At 50.5% G+C, this 23577-nt stretch overlaps 2 protein-coding genes across 4 annotated transcripts; one reads left to right on the top strand and one right to left on the bottom strand.

Annotated features, from left to right (window-relative positions):
- plppr1 (phospholipid phosphatase related 1) lies at positions 1-10982 on the top strand. 3 transcript variants are annotated; one of them, XM_062478640.1, is made up of 8 exons: positions 1-185; positions 3411-3527; positions 5576-5764; positions 7254-7386; positions 8065-8315; positions 8666-8842; positions 9026-9157; positions 10257-10981. In XM_062478640.1, the coding sequence occupies exons 2-8, from the start codon at positions 3468-3470 to the stop codon at positions 10287-10289; spliced, it is 975 nt and encodes a 324-aa protein (XP_062334624.1). In that variant the 5' UTR covers positions 1-185; positions 3411-3467; the 3' UTR covers positions 10290-10981. The 3 variants fall into 3 exon arrangements, with proteins under 3 accessions (XP_062334624.1, XP_062334625.1, XP_062334626.1); XM_062478641.1 differs by having other exon boundaries at positions 3414-3527; XM_062478642.1 differs by lacking the exon at positions 1-185 and adding an exon at positions 585-600 and having other exon boundaries at positions 10257-10982.
- Positions 10983-11832: 850 nt separating this feature from the next.
- On the bottom strand, positions 11833-21690 carry grin3a (glutamate receptor, ionotropic, N-methyl-D-aspartate 3A). Its single transcript, XM_062478007.1, has 8 exons — positions 21017-21690; positions 17126-18173; positions 16461-16606; positions 14724-14839; positions 14334-14485; positions 13944-14105; positions 13692-13762; positions 11833-13248 (listed from the first exon to the last, which is right to left on the bottom strand). The coding sequence occupies exons 1-8, from the start codon at positions 21586-21588 to the stop codon at positions 12789-12791; spliced, it is 2727 nt and encodes a 908-aa protein (XP_062333991.1). The 5' UTR covers positions 21589-21690; the 3' UTR covers positions 11833-12788.
- Positions 21691-23577: the final 1887 nt, after the last annotated feature.

Genomic DNA, 23577 nt, shown 5'->3' on the forward strand with positions numbered 1-23577 from the left:
TCTCTCTCCCTTTTTCTCTCTCACACATACACACACTCACGGCTACGTGTTTCTTATCGCTCACATCAACCAAAGCACTCTGGCTCGGTGGGAAATACGATGGAGTAGCATGCGCGCTTTTGGGCACTATTTCCCATTTTCTTTCATGGATTACTATCCTATCTGGAATATTCATTCATCGCACGGTAAGTTCCTCGAGCTGTTACGACGGGCTACCGCAGGGATGAGAGAAAGCAGGCGAATTATTTGCTTTTTCTTCCAAAGAGCCTATTGTCTGTTGCTTGGCGTTTGTGGTGGAAGGCTCGTGCAGTGGCTGAGCAGTAACTTCCGACGTTTCTCAAGTGGCAACATATGATTCCCTTGCAGTAACTGATTGCTTTTATAACCTGTTAGTAAAAGCCACACGTTACTATTGGTGACCTCCGGGGGGTCTGTTTTCAATAATTGTTAACAGGAGTTCGCTCCTCAGACACCTGTCCTCTCGAGCTAAGGCGATGGTGTAAAACCACTGTTCTTCTGGAGAAGACTGCTCGGTTTGAGGTCGGATGATACCCGAGGTGTGTGATTCTCTTCTTCAGTAGTGGCGAGATACGAAAGAAGGTATTGTATACCATGTGTCGGATTTTAAAGAACGTGACAAATTGAACATTTCTTTAAAGCCTGCGCCTACCTCACACCCAAACCCAAAGCTGTAGTTGTCTTCGTTTCCATTTTCAATCACTTAAAACATTTTCAGGTTTCTCGACTCTTGCCTGCAGAAGACTGCAAACAACAGCGTGTTTGCAGTAACCATTTGAACTAAACAAGCTCCATCTCTCTGGGTTCTCCATGCTCGTTGGGCTTACAGGATAGTTTAGGTGACAGGTGGCATGGCGTCAGGTCCTGGCAGTCAACAGGCATACATGGAAGCACACCACACTCACACACATCTCTCTCTCTCTCTCTCTCTCTCTCTCTCTCTCTCTCTCTCTCTCTCTCTCTCTCTCTCTCTCTCTCTCTCTCTCTCTCTCTCTCTCTCTCTCTCTCCCCCTCTAACTCCCTTCTTCATTTGTACCTCAGCGGTGGGCATCCTGCCAGGTAGAGTTCAGTGTTCTGGGTGCTTATCCCAGCATGGTCACTCATACGGTAGAGTAGAATATGTTAACACTGACTCTAGGTAATGCTGAACTCTAGTACATGTATTAGAGTACTAGATGTGGCCTGGCCTGTTCTGCCCGCCCTCCCCTGGCCTAGCCTGGTCTGCTGTTGTTTTGTTCTTCCCTGGCCTGGTCTGTCCATCCCTGGGCTGCTCTGTCCTGACCTGGAGACGCCCATTCAGCCTAGAGACCTGACCTCTGCTTCCATCTGGAAGCAGGCAGGCTAAGGGCATGCTCCACCTCAACACCAGCTAGTCACTGTGTGTGTGTGCATGTGTGTTGGACTGTCCGACCTCAGGGCCGTGTGTTGTTTACAGGTCACACAAACAGGCGTGTTTACTGGAATACGACAGTGCACAGTCCGCCTCTGATTCACCAAAACAAGGACTTCAGCAATGACCTCATCACCACACTACAGCCAATCAGAGATGCAGTTTAGCGTTGGTTTGACACCTGATCTGGCTGGGTTCCATAGGAACACATACACCAGCCGTTATGGAGGAGGGAGGGATGTCAGGAGGATGACGAGCACCATAGTGGAGAAGAGATGGAGCTGTCTGACACCTTGATGCCTCATTGATTTCTGGGGAGAACCCCTGCTCCCTGGGGGCTTCCAGGAGCAGGTATTTGATTACTTCTCTGCTGTCCTGTCCCCTGATAGGGCGATAGATATGTCAGTGCAACGTCCCAGGGGACTGATTGGACAGGGTTGGAGAAAACGGCCCGCCTCTTCATCCCTGGGGACACACAGTGGATGAGACAGGAATATCATTAAAGGGATATCATCTTCCTGGAATCTGTTCTGGAGCTAGGGATGTCATTTCACTGTCCTAGCTGACTATCATTACCACATAACTAAGGCTATACATTGAATTAACCGGCTAGCATTGTAACATATAGCTTGTGCTACATACTGGCTTAGCTAGCTATCAATAAAAAGACTATACTACCAGCTCACTGCCAGCATCTGGTGACCTCTGTTTAGCTCCGTAGGAGTTTCTTTATAGTTTTAATTGTAGTGGGGGTTCTCAGTCTCACAGGGAAGGAGGGTGTGAAGACCGAGGTTGAGGCGCTCATGCTCTCTCTCTCTTTCTCCCTGCTTTCTCTCTCTGTCTATCTCTCTATTGACTTTTCTCTCTCTGTTTCTCTCTCTCTGTGTCTTCTCTAGCTCTTCTTCTCGCTCTCTTTTCGAAAAGGAGATAGAGAAGAACCTTTGAGAGTAGTTCTACCTGTCAGCTTCCCCCCCCACCCCCTCCCCCCCACCCCCCCCGGTGTTTCCAGCTTTAGCACCATGTTACCTATCATATCTCCTGTGTCTACCTTTCTCTGTTCACCAGCACACTCCTGTGTAATACAGTCTAACTAACACAGTCAGTCCCCCTGCTGTTGAGTGCTCCACGGTGCCTGGCTGTCTCCCTGTCAGAAAGGTGTGTTTCTACATACCTGTCATGTGTTTCTGTCATTCTTGAGAAAGGCTGTTTGTGTCTAATGGTCTAGAGGAATTGTATTTCTGTAGTGTCAAGTGGAGTGTCCATGTATGAACAAGTATGTGTGTGTGTGTCGAGGACTGTTGAAAGACTGAGGTCAACTTGTCTGGCTTTGTCTCAGCTCAGACTCATCCCATGACAACACACCCACCCATGGTCTGCTGTTTGCTCTGTGTGTCCAGAGTTCTAGTGACCTTTGTTGTAGAGTGTCAGACTTCTGTCAGAGCAAATCCACACCACCCAGAAGCCTGCAGATCCCCTCAGCTGTTTGCGTACATCGAGAGGCTGAGACGGAACAGTGGTTTCTGATGAAACCTGATCTAATCACTTCCTACTTCCTGTTCCTGAGGATCTGATTTCCTGTCTCTGGCAGTTAGGCACGGATGTACACCATGCTTGTCATCTTCTATTAACTCTCCAGTCCCTCCCTCCCTCCCTCCCTCCCTCCCTCCCTCCCTCCCTCCCTCCCTCCCTCCCTCCCTCCCTCTCTCTCTCTCTCTCTCTCTCTCTCTCTCTCTCTCTCTCTATCTCTCTCACCATCCCTATTTTCTCCCTCTCCCGCTCTATCTCTGTAGCTGTCATACATCTTCCCCTGTCTCTCGCCACGCTCTGTCCACCTCTCCGGAAGTCAGGGTTTTCTGTTTAACCTGTACGCTATGGTTGACAGTTACAAATGTCCTTCATTTGATTTGTGATTTGTGATTCATTTGAGTAAATGGACTAAACCGTAAACCGTCTATCCTCCTTGTTCACTGTCTCTCTCTCTCCCTCTCCCTCACCCCTCCAGCAGACTGATCTGGAGTAGTCCCAGGAGGCGGAGTCACCACCAGGAGGCGGAGTCACCATGGCATCAGACCACACCCAGCGCAGCTACTCAATCATCCCCTGCTTCATTTTTGTAGAGGTGTGTCTTGTGTGTGTGTGTGTGTGAGAGAGAGACAGGGAGATAGAGACCAGGAGAGAGATCCCTTACATTGGTGTGTAAAGGGTAAACTGGAGTTGCTATGGTATGTGTATGTGCGTGTGTGTGTGTGTGTGTAAGCTATAGTGAAACAATACTGTGAGCTGAGCTCTGTGGATAATTAACATCTCAGCTGAAGGTCTTTAATCACACAGAAGTGTCTGGAGGCTCACATCAAAGACCTGCCTGACACGCACGTACACACACTCACGCACACACACACACACACACACACACACACACACACACACACACACACACACACACACACTCACGCACACGCACGCACACACACACACACACACACACACACACACACACACACACTCACGCACATGCACACTCACGCACACCCACACACACACACACACACACTGTAACGCAGATTTTCCATTCTCTCCAACTGTCTATTCCTGTCTTTCACGTCTCTTCTCCATCTTCCTGTTTCCCTCCCTCCCTCTCACGCTCTCTTCCTTAACCCCTTCCTCCTTCCCCTCCATCACTCCTCTTCGGTCTCCCTCTTTATTCTAGCCTCTCTCTCTCTCTCTCTCTCTCTCTCTCTCTCTCTCTCTCTCTCTCTCTCTCTCTCTCTCCCCCTCTCCCTTTCTCCCCTGCTTTCTCTCCATCTCTCTCCTCTCCTTCATCTGTCGCTTTTCACAGCCTCTCCATAGTAGTCCCCATCTCGCACTTTGTCACATGACCCCCCCCCCCCCCCTCCAGATCTCACTCAGTCACCCCCCCACTCCTCTTCCATCTCTCTCCAGCAGAGCAGGCTTGTGGCTTGTTTGTTCATTTTGTTAATGCTTTATTTGTTTATGTATGATCCCAGTGAGGCTCTTATTAGCGATGTTTGGCAATGTTCATTTACAAGACACATTCATGGAAGAGAGGGTGATTGGAGGGGGAAGGAGAGGAGAAGGGAAGGAGAGGTAGAGGAGGAGAGGAGGGAAGGAGAAGGACAGGGAGAGGAGAAGGGGAGGAGAGGAAGAAGAGAGGGGGAGGAGAGGAGGGGTGCCACTTGTGTGGTGAACAATCCTCTTGGTTCAGGTGGTGACTGAGTTGTGCGGGCTTGCTGGCAGAGGTGTGTGTGTGTGAGCGAGTGTGTGTGTGTGTGTGAGAACGAGAGAGCGAGTGTACGTTGGTCAACCATGCTGGGCTCCTCCATACCAACCATCTGTGTTGCAGTAGGGGAGCAGTCATGTGACTGGTGAGTGTATTTGAGTGTACTGCCCCCTGCAGGATCAGAGTAGCAGAGCAGCACTTCGACGGACACGGAGTCCTCTGATGTGATGGTGCCACAGCCCTATCTAGTGGCCATATGTGGCAGTACAGCTTCCAGTGCTCACCTGTCTGAACCATCTGTTGTAGCCTCTACTAAGTTCTACTGCCTATACTGAACTCGCCTTATGGCCTCTGTGGCCTCTATGGCCTCTATGGCCTCTGTGGCCTCTGTGGCCTCTCCTGTCTTGTTCTGGTCCCAACCGGCCTCCTCTGGCCTGGGTACTGTAGTGTCGCCTCTGGACTCAGCTGGCTTGCTTCATTATCAGAGGACAAAAGGCCTTATATAACTGACACACACACACAAACACACACACACACACACACACACACACACACACACACACACACACACACACACACACACACAGACAGACAGACAAACATAAGAGAGGTGGGAGGAGGAAGAGGAGGAGGAGTGAAGTAAACATAAGCACCATTAGGACAGACTGAGAGAGAGAGAGAGAGAGGCTTTCTGAGGGAGCAGACAGACAGATGAAGGGTCAGAGAGCTGCGGGTTAGAGATGAGATGAGATGGTGATGGGGTTTAGCTGTATCGTATATGAAGCCAGTGTCATCCAGGTTGTGGGCTCTAGGTTCTAAGAACAGTGACGAGACAGGACCGCTGAGGACTAGGATCAATTTTTTTCTCTTTATACTGACAACTCTTCTCTTCTCTTGTCTCTCTCTCCTCTACCATGCTCCTGGTGCAGCTAGTGATCATGTCGGGGACAGTTCTGCTGGCCTACTACTTTGAGTGCACCGACCTGTTTGGGATCCACGTCCAGGGCTTCTTTTGCAACGATGCCGAGCTGATGAAGCCCTACCCTGGTGTGGACGAGAGCAGCTTCATCCCTCCCCTCATCCTCTACTGCGTGGTGGCCGGCGCCCCCACCGCCATTGTGAGTGTACCGACTGTGTGTGTGTGTGTGTGTTGTGCGTGTTTGTTTGTGTCTGTGTCCTGGTCTGTCTGTCTGTCTGTCTGTCTATCTGTCTGTCTGTCTGTCTGTCTGTCTGTCTGTGGGTATGTGTCTGTCTGTCTGTGGGTATGTGTCTGTCTGTCTGTGTCCTGGTCTGTCTGTCTGTGGGTATGTGTCTGTCTGTCTGTGGGTATGTGTCTGTCTGTCTGTCTGTGGGTATGTGTCTGTCTGTCTGTGGGTATGTGTCTGTCTGTCTGTGGGTATGTGTCTGTCTGTCTGTGGGTAAGTGTCTGTCTGTCTGTCTGTGGGTATGTGTCTGTCTGTCTGTGGGTATGTGTCTGTCTGTCTGTGGGTATGTGTCTGTCTGTCTGTCTGTCTGTGGGTATGTGTCTGTCTGTCTGTCTTTGTGGGTATGTGTCTGTCTGTCCCGATATGCCAGTTTGTGGGGCGGGCAGTCAGGCTGCAGTGACAGGTGTTTGTCCTGTAGGGGTCACTGCAGCACTGTGCTCCTCCATGCAGAGAGAGGCGCACAACGAAGACAGCCCTAGGGGCGGCAGTCTGTGTCTCAGCCCTGACTGAGCTGTGTGTGTCTGCGTCCGTGTGTGTCTGCGTGCGGTGTGTGTGTCTGCGCACGTGTGTGCGGTGTGTGTGCGGTGTGTTTGTGTGCGGTGTGTCTGTGTGCAGTGTGTGTGTCTGTGTGTGGTGTGTGTGTGTCTGTGTGCGGTGTGTGTGTGTCTGCGTACAGTGTGTGTCTGCGTGTGTGTGTCTGTGTGCGGAGTGTGTGTCTGCGTGCGTGTGTGTGTCTGTGTGCAGTGTCTGCATGCGCTGTGTGTGTGTGTCTGTGTGCGGTGTGTCTGTGTGTGTTGGTGTGTGTGTTTGTGTCTGTGTGCGGTGTGTGTGTGTGCGTGCGGATGTATCTGTGCGTCAGACTGAGCCCTTCTGCTCCCCAGCTCGTCTTTCTGTCAGCTGTTCTCACAGGATCCGCCTCTTTCCTCCTCTCATCTTCCTCCTCGCTGCACCTCCTTGGATGTCAGTGTCAGTGTGTGTGTCTGTGGGAATGCTGTGTCAGGTGATATGGCCCGCTCTTCACGGGTCACCCCGCCTCCACACACCATTACACGGCCAAGCAGAATCAAGTAGGACATTTAAGACAGGCTCCACACCCTTTTGGCTGAGACATATAGCCAATAAAAAAGGCTGTAACTCAGGCTGTCAATTTGGTTGGCTGGACTTGTGGGAAAGAGAAGCAGAGAGACGGGTTACTTGAGGGGGAGACAGGTTACTAAAGGGGGAGAGAGGTTACTGGAGAGAAATGCAGTCATCCGTGAGTGTGTGCATATTTCCAACCTGTGTGTGTGTGCATGTGTATAGTTAATGTTTTTTGTTTGTGTTCATATGTCTTAAGCTGTACGTGTGGTTTGTGTGTGTGAAAATGTCTAACCTTTGGCTGTGTGTGTGCATGCGTGTGCAGATCTTCATCGGCGAGGTGTCCATGTATGTGATGAAGTCGACCAGAGAGGCATTACTGGCCCAGGAGAAGACCATCGTGACTGGAGACTGTTGCTACCTTAACCCCCTCATACGACGAGTCATCAGATTCATAGGTCTGTCATGAGAACATTGCTATTAACACTGTTATTAACACTGCTATGAACATTGATATTCACACTGATTATAACTGTTACTTACCTCTTGTGTGTAACTGGTTATGTCACATTTAGGTGTTCCACCTAAACTGCTTTATCAGAACCACAACTACTACCCTCGTATTAACACTGTTATAACTTGTTATTACTACTGTAAGGTATTATGCTGACATCTACTGCACACTGGGGCACGTGGGTATTTGAGTTCTCTCAGGCATGGGATTAGAGCGGCGAGGTCCGGTGTCCTTTCTGTCTGCCTCCTGGAAATATGCCCTCTCATCACACACACACATATACAAACACACACACACACACACACCTATACACATTCAAGGGTATGGTATGGTGAATTGGACAAAGGATAGTAATTTCATGGCTAAGCAGTTGAGATAATGGCAGCTGGTATTTCCTGGGCGTGTGGCTGCAGTATGCGGGCGGTCATACGTGTTCCCATGTTCCGGGTCCCAGACATGTTCTAAAGGTGGCATTAGTCATTGTTACAGATGCTGCAGACCACAGAACAATACTGCAGGAGCCTCTGAGAGGGGGTGCAATATTTCACAGATTGTGGCTTTCTGAAGGAGACAGTGGGATTGAGTGTGTGCGTGTTTTGTTTGTGTGTGTGTGCGCGTCCAGGCGTGTTCGCGTTTGGCCTGTTTGCGACGGACATCTTTGTGAACGCGGGCCAGGTGGTGACAGGGAACCTGGCGCCGTACTTCCTGACGGTCTGCAAGCCCAACTACACCGGCTCAGAGTGCCGCTTCAACCACCAGTTCATCGCCAACAGCAACATCTGCACGGGGAGCCCGGCGCTGGTGGAGAAAGCCCGGCGCTCGTTTCCTTCCAAAGACGCTTCGCTGAGCGTCTACGCAGCCGTCTACGCTACGGTAAGGAAGGGGTGGAAGGGTGGTCTATGTAGGGATAAAATGTTCAATATTGTGAAATTGACTTTACAGCTAACAGATGCTAATTTTGTTGATAGTTGAGGGAATAATTTTTGACAGGTAGTGGAAGGAAATGTATTTGACAAGTAGTTGATGATTGTTTAGTTTGTAGGTAGTTGATGGTAGAGTTTACAGGTAGATTATCATAGTTTATAGCTAGTTGGTAGTAGTCTAGTTTACATGTAGTTGATAGTAGTTTACTTTCCAGGTAGTTGATAGTAATTGAGTTGACAGGTAGCTGACAGTAGGTGAGTTGACATGGACCTTACAGCATGCAGTCTGTCCTTCTCCAGATGTACATCACCAGCACCATCAAGACCAAGTCCAGCCGTCTGGCCAAGCCTGTGCTGTGTCTAGGCACGCTCTGTGCCGCCTTCCTTACTGGGCTGAACCGTGTGTCCGAATACCGGAACCATTGCTCTGACGTGGTGGCTGGCTTCCTGTTGGGCAGTTCCGTGGCGCTCTTCCTGGTGAGAGTAGTTTCATTGTGGTTCTCACGTTTAAGACATGCTGGCGATGATGTGTCTTGGTGCTTGTTTGGACCTGAAGATGCCCTTTTTAAAGGTGTAATGAAAACTGACATTGCGGCAACATTGTCGCAACACTGTAACAACATTGTCATGACATTGCAATGACGCGACTTGTCCCTGCAGGGTATCTGTGTGGTGAACAACTTCAAAGGCACCCACGGCCCACCCGCCAAGCAGAAGATGGAGGACTACCGCGGCCTCCCCCTCATGACCTTCCCTCGTGTAGAGAGCCCTCTGGAAACCCTCAGTGCACAGGTGCCCTGACCCCCCACCACCAACACTTCACCCATAAAGACATTCAGACGACCTGTGGAGCTCAACAGTGAGCTTCTGAAATCGAAGCTGGTCCAGGGCCAGCTGGTGAGGTCGGGTGATGTGAGACCTGACTCTGAAATGTGTTTTTCTGCACGTTCGATCTAAACAACAACACAATGGTGTGGCAGGAGGGAGCGTATGAGGTTAGCGGGAAAAGGCAGGAGACACTTTTTGCAGCTAAGGATCAAATCAATATTCATTTGTATAGCCCTTTTTACAAACAATGTCACAGAGGGCTTCACATACGCCTATAGAACTGCCCCTCAGCCAACCTCAACCCTCAAGGAAGACAAGGAAAAACTCCCAGAAAAACTCACTAGAGGAGAAAAAATAGAAGAAACTTTGGGAGGAGCAATTCATTGAGGGATCCCAGTGAGATCAACAGATCAACAACTGTTGAACTGTGCCAGACTTCATTGATTATTCATAGGTTCAAGAACCAGACGCACTTGCAACTCATGCCGGTTTCGGAGTGTTTGTTTACAGTCTGTATTCCCAAAGTCACTCCCCAAGGCCCAGGCTGCCAGAACGGCCTGCTGCCAGGTGTGTGAATGGGCCCGTGTGTACAAAGCCTGGCGCAGACGGTGGTGAATAGGGATCATCTTATGTTGTGAGTGAACAGAGCGAAACAGACAGCCACAAGGACAATGGTTCAATGCTGTTAAATAGCTCTGATGGATTTCAGTAGCACAACTGATAAACATACAGAAGCACCTGTAGTTAGCTCATCGTTTCTGTTAGAATTTTGTCATTGTGATAACAGACCTACCCTACCCTTTTCAACCCTGTCTGGGTCTGTAGAGTTTGGTGGGCTCCTGTTGGGCCAGGCTGGATCCTGTTGGGCCAGGCTGAGAGCTAGAGGTTATGCTGTTTCTCAGCTGTCCACTTTCAGACACAATGGCATGGAGAACAAAAGATTAATCTTTTAATCTCTCTCTCTCTCTCTCTCTCTCTCTCTCTCTCTCTCTCTCTCTCTCTCTCTCTCTCTCTCTCTCTCTCTCTCTCTCTCTCTCTCTCTCTCTCTCTCTCTCTCTCACAGAACCACTCGGCATCCATGACAGAAGTCACATGACTAAGGGGGCAACACAGGGTGACGTTCGCGTCCCCTCAGCACCTCTAGGCACAACAACGATGAAGATGATGACACGACGGTGTGTTTTTGTACTGTGTCATGCTGTAAAAAGGACAGTATTCTGGTGTTCCTAGTTAGAGGCCCATGTTTTGTACATTTTGTATGAGCGAATGCTGTAGTCCACCCAGACGTCAGGTGATGCACATTCCCTCATGTTTGACATCATAGTTAGTATATACAGCTGCCGGCAATCTAATGGTGTCGACATATCGATGTTGTACTGTTGTATTTGTACCAATCCCTTTATCCAGTTCATTTTTTTCTGTACATTTATTGACTAAAGTCCTATTTTGTATATTTTTGGTTAAACACTGACTAATATTTGCCTGCTCTTCTCCAGGAATGTTTTGATATTTTTTTTTAAGTTTCAGTGTATAAAGAGGGGGGCAGAGCCCCCCCCCCCCTTCCCCCTGCATTGGCACGGTAACACAGTGTTGTGTTTGTGTTCCTGAGACTGACTGACATGGACATCCCAGCATGCAACTTCACTGCAGTCTCTATAGAAACAACAAAAAAAACCTAATTTGTACATTGTCTTTCTTTAAGAATTGCGTTTCTGTTGAAATGCTGCATATATTTTTCTTGGTTTGTCCACAAAATAAATAGTCAGTAGCAAACTTACTGTATAAACCTTGTTCTTTTCTCATTCCTGTTCTCAGAGATGACTTGGGAAAATTTCACTTTGACAGGCTAAGGCACACATCAGAAGAAGGATGTGGAGTTATGTACAAGGTTGATCATTCTTGTTTGAATAAATCATATCACCATGCTGACTGATGTACAGCTCTCTGTAGCTCTTAATGCAATTAGTTTATAATTAACCGTAGTGTTAATGAATGTCCCCAGCCCCTCCCCTGAAGAAATGAGAGACTTTTGAACTGAGTGATGTTTCTATTCGAATCACCACAACACAAACCTTATTAGGATTCTGATAGATGAAGGTTGAGTCTGGTGGTTATTTGCTCGAGGAATATTCTGTAGCGGTCTCCTACTCACATAGGCACACACAGCCGGTCTAAACAAGCTACTTATTTCTCTCAGGTTCATACGATATCTCTCAGAGGGCGATAATGATCTGTCGGTCTCTCCACAGCCATGGGAGAGACCGACTGAGAAAATGATATAACCTTAGTCCTCTCTCTGGCAGAGGAATACTGAAACTGATGCATTTCAGCTGCCGCTGTCTAACCCTGGAGCAAGTGTTGTGGTTTCTGAAAGCTTAACAGCATCCTACCTGACTAGTATGACATGCTGAAACCAGAACACTAAGTTATTTAACAGGCGTGTACAGTATATGTCCCGACTGAGGACAGGACAGAAGCATACGCGTCAGTTTCCTGACCTCTGTCACCCTCTCTCATACATCAGTTGGTTTTGTAAAAGCTGTAGAGAGTCTTGATGAACATCAAGAGAATCGCACAACTGATGACACCCAGTTGCATTCTGGGAGCCTTTTTTTTTATTAAACAGAACACATCCAAACTCAAACATACACAATGCAAGAGAACTGCTTCCTTCCAGGAAAATAACTGACTACACCCTGATAGAGAACATGTTCTATCGGTTGAGAATGTGTTCTGTATAAAGAACACCTTCTATCTATCCTGGATAAAGAATTATGTTCTATCTATCCGGTTGAGAACATGTTTCTATCATGTTCTATCTTTTTCCGGTAGAAAACTTTCCTCTGGTTCTTGATGTCAGACAATCAATGTGATGAGTATTTTTGTCTTCAGTGAGGGTTCAGTCTTGGGGTCGGACCACCTGCGGATACATTAACACATCACCACGTTCACACCTTGGTAACGCCCAAGCAACACTGGTATCACCCTGGTAACACTGGTATCGCCCTGGTAACACAGACATTTACCCATCAACACTGCCATGTCTGTCTGAAGAGACTAGTCAGAGAGGAGGGGAGGAGGAGAAGGTGACAGAGAATAAGGGGGGAGCGGGTCAAGGGTCTAGTCAGAGATGGGGAAAGGAAGAGAGGAAGAGGAGAGGCGGAGAAAAGAAGGTCTAGGTCAAGTCAAAGTCAGGGAGGAGAAGAGGTAGAATAGGAGGGGGGGGGGTGTCTACCACAGCTGTTACCCAGCGGACCGTCGGAGAAATTTCAGTTCAATGGTCCAGGAGAAGCACAACATACCAACAGAGAATGTTCCTCCAGGAACAGGAACCATGGGTTATGGACCAAATCTAATCCGGGTCACCTGGCTGCCCACATGAGTTATCCTGTGGAGCTAAAGCCAAGGTACATAGTCAGAGAGCTAGCACACAGGCCCTCAGGTGTCAGGTAGGGTTTGTGCCAGACACACTTCGGTGCCACAGTGGCTTGCCTGACGCAGTCAGGCAAGCAGTCTGAAGCGCAGTCAGGACAGGAGAGAGGGAGCTCCGGGTTGGTCTCCATGGATCAGCGTTAGGAAGGCTCCTGTGGTAAGTCTAGGACTCGGGAATAGTGCTGGTCTGCTGATTGGTTCCCTGTTGACTGGTCTGATTTGTTTGCTGGTGGAACTCCAGTTCCCTCTTCCTCCTCATGGCACTCTGAAGTTGCTGTTTGATGAGGTGTATTTGGGTCTCCAGAGCAGACAGCTCCTGGACCAGGGGGTTCCTGCCCAGATCTGGCCCCAGATCAGGCCCTGTTCCTAGGCCAAGCTCTGACCCCAGCCCCAGGCCCCGGCCTACTCCCATGCTTGGGCCCAGCATGTTTGTTCGACCATTGGAGGAGCAGACCAGGGGTAGCTGTCTCTTCAGTTGGGTGGGCGGGGCAACAGGCGTGTCCTGGCTGGGGGGGAACTCCAGGTCATTCTGCTGCGCTTCCTGTGGGTGGAGCCTACGCCTATTGCAGAGGGAGGAGTCTGCAGGGTTCCAGGCTGCTGGTTGGTTGTTCCCTTCATTGCACCTGTGGGTTAAATACAGAACAACAACTCAGTCCGTAAAGGAAGCTAATTGTGATACCTGCAATATCAGCCAGAGAGGCAAAGTGATGGGTTTCAGTCCCTGGTTCAGTGTGGGGGTAGGTGGGAGACGGAAGGTGACAGGTGATGGCACGCTCTATCTACTGGAGACATCCATCACGGCCAGACAGCAAGCAGCACCACGGAGAGCTCCTCACCCTCTCCCCCCCCCCCCCCCCCCCCCAGCAATTATCCCTGGCCATTCCATTTACACATGGCTGAATTAAACTGTCATAAAGCGCTCTCTGGCTTTGACAGACGTCTCTGCTTCTCCAGGCGGTGGTCGTTAGTGAGGGCTGTTACGTTCTGGGAGGAAATGATGGAGGGGTAAGCTGTTTTCCTGGTGTGTGTGTGGGGGGGATGGTGCCGGTTAAATGGGAGGAGTTACCTTTTCTCTGGTTTAGCCACAGTGGGTAGTTTGTCGTCAGTGAAGACTGAGTTGAGGGCTCGATGTAATCGCTTGACACAGACACACAAATAGTTAGATGTAACAATATTATGGACTTAATCATGGTATTTCATTCATAAACTTCAGAAAATCCAGATTGTGAGGTCCAGATTGTCAACTTTATAGATATGTGTGCCTAGCAGTATTAGTGCAGAAGTGTTCATGTGTTGCAGGTCATGTATGCATGCATACCTGGCTTGTGTGCAGCCAGTACTTAAAGCGGGGCTCGTGGACTCTAGGGATGACGAATCGATAGATGATGTGCTCCGCCAGGGTGGTCAGCAGAGACAGAACCAGGCCCACACACAGCATCACAAACAGACCTGAGAAATGCTTGATGCCCATCTGCAGTGTCTGACAGAGGAACCCACAGGAATCTCAACATTATCACGATCTGCGTTATCGCTGCATATCATTATCACTACAATACATTATCACTCGAGTACATTATCGCCACTGTCCTTTATCGCTTCAGTAATATATCACCACTATCTATCTGTATTCTATCCCTACTTTATCACTACATCATCTCTACAGTCTTTGATCACTACAGCACTTTATGCCTCCATTCATTGGGGTTACCTCGGTGACAGCAAAGCTCCTCTTGCCACAGGGGACCACTTTGTACCACTTGTCGTGTAGCGTGTCCATGAAGCCGTCTGACTTGTACTGACTGACCAGCTCCGAGATGTTGGATGTCAGGGGCGAGTTCTGCGGCAGGCCGATACCGTAGCCTGGCCGACACACACACACACACACACACACACACACACACACACACACACACACACACACACACCCACACACACACTATTAGACACAGAGGATCTTACTGGTACATATTCAAACACTGCTTGGTCATTCAGCTCTGTTCTGACAAACATTACTACAAACTGCAGTACTAACTACTAATAAATAATGCTACTTCTACTAATACAACTTAGTTAGGGAAAATCGTCATCCTTCGCTTGCCTTCTATGGCGAATGGTTTTCCCACGGTCAGAGTTTTACAGTCTGCGTCTATGGACACCTCGTAGTCCAACAGAGCTTTGTCCATGATGAAGGCGTCCAGCTTCTGAGGGTCCTCTCTGAGAAGACCACATTGTCATCACCATCATCATCATTTTTATCATCATCATCACCATCATCCTCATCATCATTATAATTATCATCATCATCTTCATCTTCATCATGCTAATAATCATCGATTTCATTCTTATCATTTTCATCTTCATTATCATTGTGGGAAAGATTGGACCGTTTTTAATCAAGGCAGTGTCAATTACAGAACATTACAACCTTTTATGATTTTCTGCCAAGCAGCATCTTACATGTGCAGGCTATAAACTGCAGCAGCATCTTACATGTGCAGGCTATAAACTGCAGCTGCATGTTATATGTGCTGCGTGTAGCATCGTCGTAAACCTCAGCGTTCAGATTCCCCCGATGTGGATGCTATCTTCACAGAGCAGGGGCCAATCTGTATGACTGGAGCTGTCTGTCTATCACTCAGGAGAAGATATCACCCACCATCTTCTCTCTTCTACCTTGTGCCGCCCCCTGCTCCCCCTGCTCCCCCCCCCCCCCACCCCCCATTATTCTGCTCGGTTGTGCTGTGTAGGATGTGAGAGGACTTTGTAAACAGGTGATAAGGCAGAAGAGGCAGAGGTCAAAGAGAGCTGGGAGCGGGGGGGGGGGGGGGGGGCTGGCCAAGGTGGCCACGGTAGGGAAGGGGGAGGGTGGGGTGGGGTGGGGGATACACAAACTTAAAACAGCGCAACACACTCAATGCTTTTTGTTGAACCGAATTCCTGTTTTCAAGGCGGAGGTGTGTGGGCCTCACAGCGCAGCCTGTGATGCAGCGTAGCCTGTGATGCAGCGTAGCCTGTGATGCAGCGTAGCCTGTGATGCAGCGTAGCCTGTGATGCAGCGTAGCCGGTGATGCAGCGTAGCCTGTGATGCAGCGTAGCCTGTGATGCAGCGTAGCCTGTGATGCAGCGTAGCCGGTGATGCAGCGTAGCCTGTGACGCAGCGTAGCCTGTGACGCAGCGTAGCCTGTGATGCAGCGTAGCCTGTGATGCAGCGTAGCCTGTGATGCAGCGTAGCCGGTGATGCAGCGTAGCCTGTGACGCAGCGTAGCCTGTGACGCAGCGTAGCCTGTGACGCAGCGTAGCCTGTGATGCAGCTTTGGCCCCGTGTTTCACTGCACCTCCAGGGAAACACTCACAGAAGGGTGAGGAGAGGGAACACGAGCCGGGATGTGAATCATAGTAAAACCTTTTTATTGTTTTGGCTGGCTTCTTTATTGGGGTTGTCCAGCTCTCTGAAGATTACAGGAGCACACAGGAAGAGCTGCCGATCTGATAGCTGACGCACTGCATGCTAACAGTGGAGCTGGCCTGTTCACACCACGACAACAGGTACAGCACTTTGACGATGGAACTGGGAAAGACCTTGTCTCTAAAATAAGTATGAGTATGTCTTGCTTCTGATAGGCCGATATAGGTGGGCTGTGATATCATGATCAGGTAGTCTACTATAGCTATGAACAGAGTATTTGGGTAGTGTGTTAAAGCTACATTAGTGCCTGGTGATGACTCTTACAGCAAGTCTACCACCACAGTAATGATGGCTTACTACAGGAAGTCTACCACCACAGTTACACCGGCTTACTACAGGAAGTCTCCCACAGTGGTGACAATGACTTACTTGAGGAGATCTATGCCGTCCGGTGTGGCCGGTACGTTGTAGCGTCTCATGTACTCGTGCATCTCGGGGAAGCTCTTCTTCAAGTAGTCTTCTGCACTGCTCTCCCTCACCGTGGCAAAGCGGAAGCCCTGGGACGGGTGGTGCAGCTGGAGGGGCCAGGGAGGAGGTGGGGGGTGAGAGGGGAGGGATGGGGTGGGTGTAGAGGTGAGGGAGGAGCAGTACAGACATCAAAGGGATATTATCCCCGCCACATAGGTGACATTACAATGTGTTACATTCTGTACAGACTTAGCCAGATAACAGAGTTAGCTTGGGGTTGTTTATCCCGATCTTGGTGTGTTAGCTGAAGGTTGTGTATCACTGTGTTGTTGTGTTAACTTAGGGTTGTGTATCACTGTGTTAGTGTGTTAGCTTAGGGTTGTGTATCACTGTGTTGTTGTGTTAGCTTAGGGTTGTGTATGACTGTGTTAAGTGTGTTAGCTTACGGTTGTGTATCACTGTGTTAGTGTGTTAGCTTAGGGTTGTGTATCACTGTGTTAGTGTGTTAGCTTAGAGTTGTGCGTCCAGGTGACAATTACAGGATAATATACTATGTATGCTAGTCAAATTGTGTTATATACTATATATATAGACACACTACATGTTAGATATTTGACGTCAGTTACCTTGGGGTCATGTATGCCTGACAGCTGTTCGTAGGTCTTTTCCCCCACCATGACGGCGGCCAGGTTGGCAGTGTAGGTGGAGAGGCAGAACAAGCAGAAGATGGCCCACAGGTTCATGAGGAAGCGTCCCGTCCAGCACTTAGGAGGCTTGATGGCGGCCGTGCGGCCAAACAAGATGGCGTAGCACACGTTGAGCGCCGAGGAGAAGGAGAAGACGCGCTCGCGGTTGCGGCCCCGCGGCGTCATGCCGAACGGGCTCCTCCACTCGTAGATGGTGAGGAAGACGGCGGTGACGTGCAGCGACACGAAGATGCCCAGCCACATGCTCCAGTGCAGCGGCCACATGAAGGCGCCGATGGGCGCGGCCGTGTCGCGCGTCCTCACCAGGATGCCCAGCGAGGTGGAGAAGAAGGGCGAGGTGAAGTCGATGACGCGGCTCCGCGCCGAGTTGATGCTGAAGGACGTGACGGCCAGGTGGGCGGCGCCCGTCAGCAGGTCGCCCACCAGCCCCGTCCAGCGCCCGTTCTTCAGCCCGCCGTACTTGCCGTCCCCGACGATGTAGAGGTCAAAGTCGAAGCCCATGTCCTCGGCCAGCTTCTCCAGCAGGTCGATGCAGTAGCCGTAGCAGCAGCGCTTCAGCCCCATGGGCAGGCTGTCGTTGGGGCCCTGCAGGCTGGAGAAGAGGCCCTGGAGCACGGCCGAGTCGTTGGTGAGGGGGTCCAGACACAGCTGGCCGGCCGGACAGAGGCCGTCCCCGTCCACTTCCCGCGTGAACACGAAGGGGTGCTCCACCAGGGTGACCACGCGCAGGTGGAGCCTGGCCGGGTGGCGCCAGTCTCCGGCGTGGCTGGCCGCCTGCTTGTGGGGCCAGGCGCCGTAGTCCATGAGGACGCGGCCCTGCTTCCAGCGGCCCAGGCGGGTCCAGGATGGGTTCCCCAGCGGGTCCTGCTGCAGGCTCCAGATGTAGTGCTGGCTCTCCGACATCACAGTGCCCTGCTGGGAATACACCCAGCCGCTCTGGCCGTCGAAGGACGTGTTGGCCAGAAACCTGAGGGACACACACATACAGACACACACACAGACACACAAACACAGACGCACACACAGACACAAATGCACAAACATACGCACAGTGCAACATTACACAAATTGCCATGATACACGGTGATGACTAGCAGGCTAACCCAACAGAGTACAGAGAGTGGAGACAGGGTAGAGGCATTAGAAACACAGTCGAGACTGTTGAGATCACGGAGATTGAGAAGAGAGACTAGAGAGAGAGTAGAGACCGTCGAGGCAGAGGGTGTCTTGAGGCTATAAATTCCTCTCTGAAATACCCTCTGAACAGATTCTACTGTTTACACATGGTTCAATGACCATGGACTCTCTCTCCCTCTCATCTTCTTCCCAACCCCCTCCCTCCCTCTGTCACGCTCTCTTTGCCCCCCCCTCCTCCTCCTACTTGACTTGGAGTGTCAGCCTGCTCTCCAGACCAGAACCAGCCTGTCCTTCCGCCTGTTTGTTGCGCTACAGGAGCTCCCAGGCTGATTTACTGCCCAGAGTGTCGTAACGTCACTCCAGTGGGAGTCTAACCCAAAAAGATGGCATATCTCCCACGCCCCCACAGAGATAGGCCTCTACTGCCCTCCTCTATTCAGTTCTCTGACATTCTACTGTCCTCTTCTCTTCTCTGACATTCTACTGTCCTCTTCTAGTCACTTCTCTGACGTTCTACTGTCCTCTTCTAGTCACTTCTCTGACATTCTACTGTCCTCTTCTCTTCTCTGACATTCTACTGTCCTCTTCTCTTCTCTGACATTCTACTGTCCTCTTCTAGTCACTTCTCTGACATTCTACTGTCCTCTTCTCTTCTCTGACATTCTACTGTCCTCTTCTAGTCACTTCTCTGACATTCTACTGTCCTCTTCTCTTCTCTGACATTCTACTGTCCTCTTCTAGTCACTTCTCTGACATTCTACTGTCCTCTTCTCTTCTCTGACATTCTACTGTCCTCTTCTCTTCTCTGACATTCTACTGTCCTCTTCTAGTCACTTCTCTGACGTTCTACTGTCCTCATCTAGTCACTTCTCTGACGTTCTACTGTCCTCATCTAGTCACTTCTCTGATGTTCTACTGTCCTCTTCTAGTCACTTCTCTGATGTTCTCGTGCCCTCCGTCATGCCTCACTAGCTTGTCAATAGCACAGGCTGAGCAGCATAGAGGACTGGGGTGATTCAATCAGTGGAGCTGCTGCTGGGGCTTGGGAAAGCCAGGCTGGAGATCGAGTTGGTATTACACGCTGCTTGGTTGGCAATATAAAATAGTTTAATGAACTGGGCGAGCGTGTGTGTGGAGGGTGCAAGGGGTTATTGTAAAAAAGTAATGTTTTTCATATTGATCCTATCTCACAGATCGGGTGTTCTGTAATGGCCATGCATTATTCCAAAGATAAACATAGAATAATGAAGACTTCGAATTCAAATGATCTCTGTCTCTCTCTATCTCCTCTGCCCTATAACTCTCTCACGGCTCTGTCCAACAAAGCCACTGCGGTTCTATCCTTCTTCCTCCATGCTGCCCTTGCTGGCTCCCTGCCTCTCTCTCCATCTCTATCTCTCTCTCTCTTTCTCTCTCCATCTCTCTATCTCTCTCTCTCTCTCTTTCTCTCTCCATCTCTCTCTCTCTCTCTCTCTCCCTCTCTCTCTCTCTCTCTCTCTCTCTCTCTCTCTCTCTCTCTCTCTCTCTCTCTCTCTCTCTCTCTCTCTCTCTTGACACTCCTCCCGACCATCCTGCCATCTCTATCTATTTTCTGACATTCCGTTATCTCCAGTCCTCCTTCTTGCCTTCCTCACCCCCACCTCGCCCCCTCCGCCAGCCTCCCTCTGTCCTAATAGCAGCTAAGCTGGAGCAGAGGGCAGGGTGCAAGGCTGGGTGTAGCTGGGGGGGGGGGAGCAGAGGAGACACACTGACAGATAACTACTCCCAGCAGGCCTGCAGAATGAAAGAGGGCTCTGTTCTCTGTCACTGCTAGCGATCTAGACAGGCGGCTACACACAGGCCTGCTATCTACCAGGACAGCTCTACCACATACTACAAGTCTGTCAGCCTGCCTGCCTGCCTGCCTGCCTGCTTGTCTGCCTGCCTGCCTAACTGCCTGTCTATCTGCATATGTGTCAGCTCGTCTGTCTGTCTGTCAGCCTATCTGCTTGTCAGCCTGTCTTTCTGCCGGCTGATGACCTGAACAAGCTGCTACTTCACATCCAGACGTGCTATCTGCAAGGACAGCTCTACCACCCACTGCCCGTCTGCCTGTCTGTCTGCCTGTCTGTTTATCTGTGTCTGTGCTGGCAGTGCCCGGCTCCTCCTGATAGCCAGATGGGGGCTCTGTCTGGTGCCAGTCCCAGAAAGTCAGCTGCTGGGACTTCATTATCTAGCCCTGGTCAATGACGGCAGTCTGGGCTGCCAGGGGATGGACTTAACCCCTGGTGTCCCTACTGCACGTCTCCACTATATGTCTGTCTGTACTGCATGTCTGTACTGCAGGCCTCGAGTTTGTCTGGCATGTCTTTACTTACATCCCCCTTTTCTGTGCTTGTCACTGTGTTGAGCTTGTCTTTGTTGTGTAACTGCAGCTCCATCTAAATTCCATCCTTAACCATAGATATGTAAGTCACTATGCCCCAGGAGATACAGCCTTCTATTGCACTTCATTATTTTACATCCCGGAATGGTCACAATAAATTTGAAAGGTTACAACATTATTACAATGCAATAATTGCTATTCTCCCTGCCCTGAGCACAGTGTTCACCTCTTAACCTCATTTGCTTCCTCCACCCGCCTCCCCCTGCCTCTCTCTGTCTCACCCCGACCACCATGACATCACCACATACCTGGCAAGGTACACCCCCGAACTGAGGTTGCCGTGCTGCATGGCCATGCAGTTGGTGGTGCCTGGTATGAGCGCCAGGGCGGGGTCACTCAAGGCGGCGGCACCCACTGCCCTCGCCACCAGCTCCAGCCCGTCCTGCACGTAGTGCTCCAGAGACGGCGGGCCCATGCCCCCGTGCGCCAGCAGGCCCACGGGCAGCCCGTCGGCCCGCAGCTCCTCCACTCTCTGCCCGTCGCCCAGAACCCAGTGGAGGTGAGGCAGCAGCAGGCCCAGGCGCCCCAGCAGGCCGAACAGCCTCCGCACGTCTCGGATGTCGCAGCCCAGCATCAGCACGGCCCCTGCAGCCTCCCGGAGGCCCTCCAGGGGGCGCTGCAGGGCGGAGCCGTCGGAGGAGAACGAGGAGGAGGAGACGTTGAGGACGGGGCCCAGGTGGAAGCGGCTGTTGTTACGGAGACGGGACAGGAAGTGAGAGATGTGGCAGTGCTGGCAGAGCAGGATGTTGACGTCGTACCAGCCGTTGAGGAGGAGCAGGGAGTAGAGCAGGTCGGACGGTGGCACCAGGGGGCTTCGCATCGACAGCTGGAAGTGGAGCGGGTTCTGGGGTGTTTTATTTATGAATGCGTGCGTTATGTGTTTGTGTGTGTGTGTGTGTGTGTGTGGGGGGATTTGTTGTTAATGTGTGTGCGTTTTCATGTGCGCGTAAGTGTTGTGTGTGTGTGTGTGTGTGTGTGTTGGGGGGTGGAGAGAAGACAGCATACAATGTTAGAACACTTTATTCAAAACCACACAATACAGGTTGTTTTTCACATTCAGCCCATTTATCTGTTCGTTCATTCATTACATTAACCTCTCTGCAAGTTTTTGTAATGAACTAATTGATCCTGAGTTTACCAAAAGGAATGCACTAAAAGCAAGGAGATCTGGCATAATTGCATTTATTTATTTAATCGCTTTCTCCATTAACATTTAGATTCTCTAATCGTTACTCATCTGCATGATACTTGCCTAGTCAGGGGCCCCTGCAGGACCCAAACAAACACTAACTAATGTAATAAGGACTGTAACCATTGATTTGCAAGCGGATCCCACTCAACAAAGACTTTCTGCAGCATCCATCTTTTACTCTCCAGTCCCAGCTCTAACCGCAGCCCTAACCACAACACCAGCCCTAATCCCAGCCCCAGCCCAGCCCCAGCCCCAGCCAGAGCCCCAGCCCCAGCCAGAGCCCCAGCCAGAGCCCCAGCCCCAGCCCCAGCCAGAGCCCCAGCCCCAGCCAGAGCCCCAGCCAGAGCCCCAGCCAGAGCTCCAGCTCTAGCCCCAGCCCCAGCCCCAGCCCCAGCCAGAGCCCCAGCCCCAGCCAGAGCACCAGCCCCAGCTCTAGCCCCAGCCCAGTTCTAGCCCCAGCACCAGTACCAGCCTAGCCCTATCCCCAGCCCTGTCACCAAGTACAGCCTCCAACCCTCAACCTCAGCCTCAAGATGTGGACCGTCTCTGGGTCATTGGAGCCTCTGATGATTCTAACCTCTGTAGTCCAGCGGGAGGTTTAATAGTTTCTTATACAAACATAGTTTGGAGGTCACATGACTTCCCCCACTGCGAAACAATCCCCTCTTAGAGAAGAGAGGAAGGCTTTACCCCAGGGGCTGTCCCTCTGAGGAGATACAAACACACACACACGTAAACGCTTGCACACATATATACACACACTCACACAACACGTACACATGCACAAATTAACAAACATGCACACACACACACACCCACACATTACAAACAGCCTCAGTGGTGGCAGATCTCCCAGAACCCTTCAGGTTAACTAATCGCTGGCCTCTTTTATTTATCACTGTGATCAACAGGAGCTGCTACTATGCTGGGTAAAAAACACACACACACAAACACACACACACACACACTATCTCTCTCTGTCCTCTCTCACACGCACACTGTCCCTGTCCTTTTCTCTCACAGACACACTGTCTCTCTCTCCTTCGCTCTCTCTCTCTCTCTCTCTCTCTCTCTCTCTCTCTCTCTCTCTCTCTCTCTCTCTCTCTCTCTCTCACACACACACACACACCCACACACAAACACACACAAACACACACATATTGTCTCTCTCTCTCATTGTCTCTCTCACACAGACACGTCTCTCTCTGTCCACACTGTCTCTCTCTGTCCTCTCAGTTGCTTATATTCTATTTCTCCCTCTCTTGTGCTCTAACACACAACACTAACAAACTACACACTGTCTGTTTCTTACTCTCTTTCTCTCTCCCTCTCTCTCTCTCTCTCTCTCTCTCTCTCTCTCTCTCTCTCGCTCGCTCACACGCACAGACAGACACACACACACATGTTCACACTCAGACACACACACTCAGACACACACACTCAGACACACACACACACATGTTCACACACAGACACACACACTCAGACACACACACTCAGACACACACACTCAGACACACACACATGTTCACACACAGACACAAACACAGTCAGTGATCCCCCAGTCTCCCCCCCGGCAGGTCTTTCATCTCCACCAGCATTAACAGCCAGGACTTC

This window comes from Osmerus eperlanus, chromosome 14, assembly GCF_963692335.1.
Source record: "Osmerus eperlanus chromosome 14, fOsmEpe2.1, whole genome shotgun sequence".
Taxonomy (NCBI): domain Eukaryota; kingdom Metazoa; phylum Chordata; class Actinopteri; order Osmeriformes; family Osmeridae; genus Osmerus; species Osmerus eperlanus.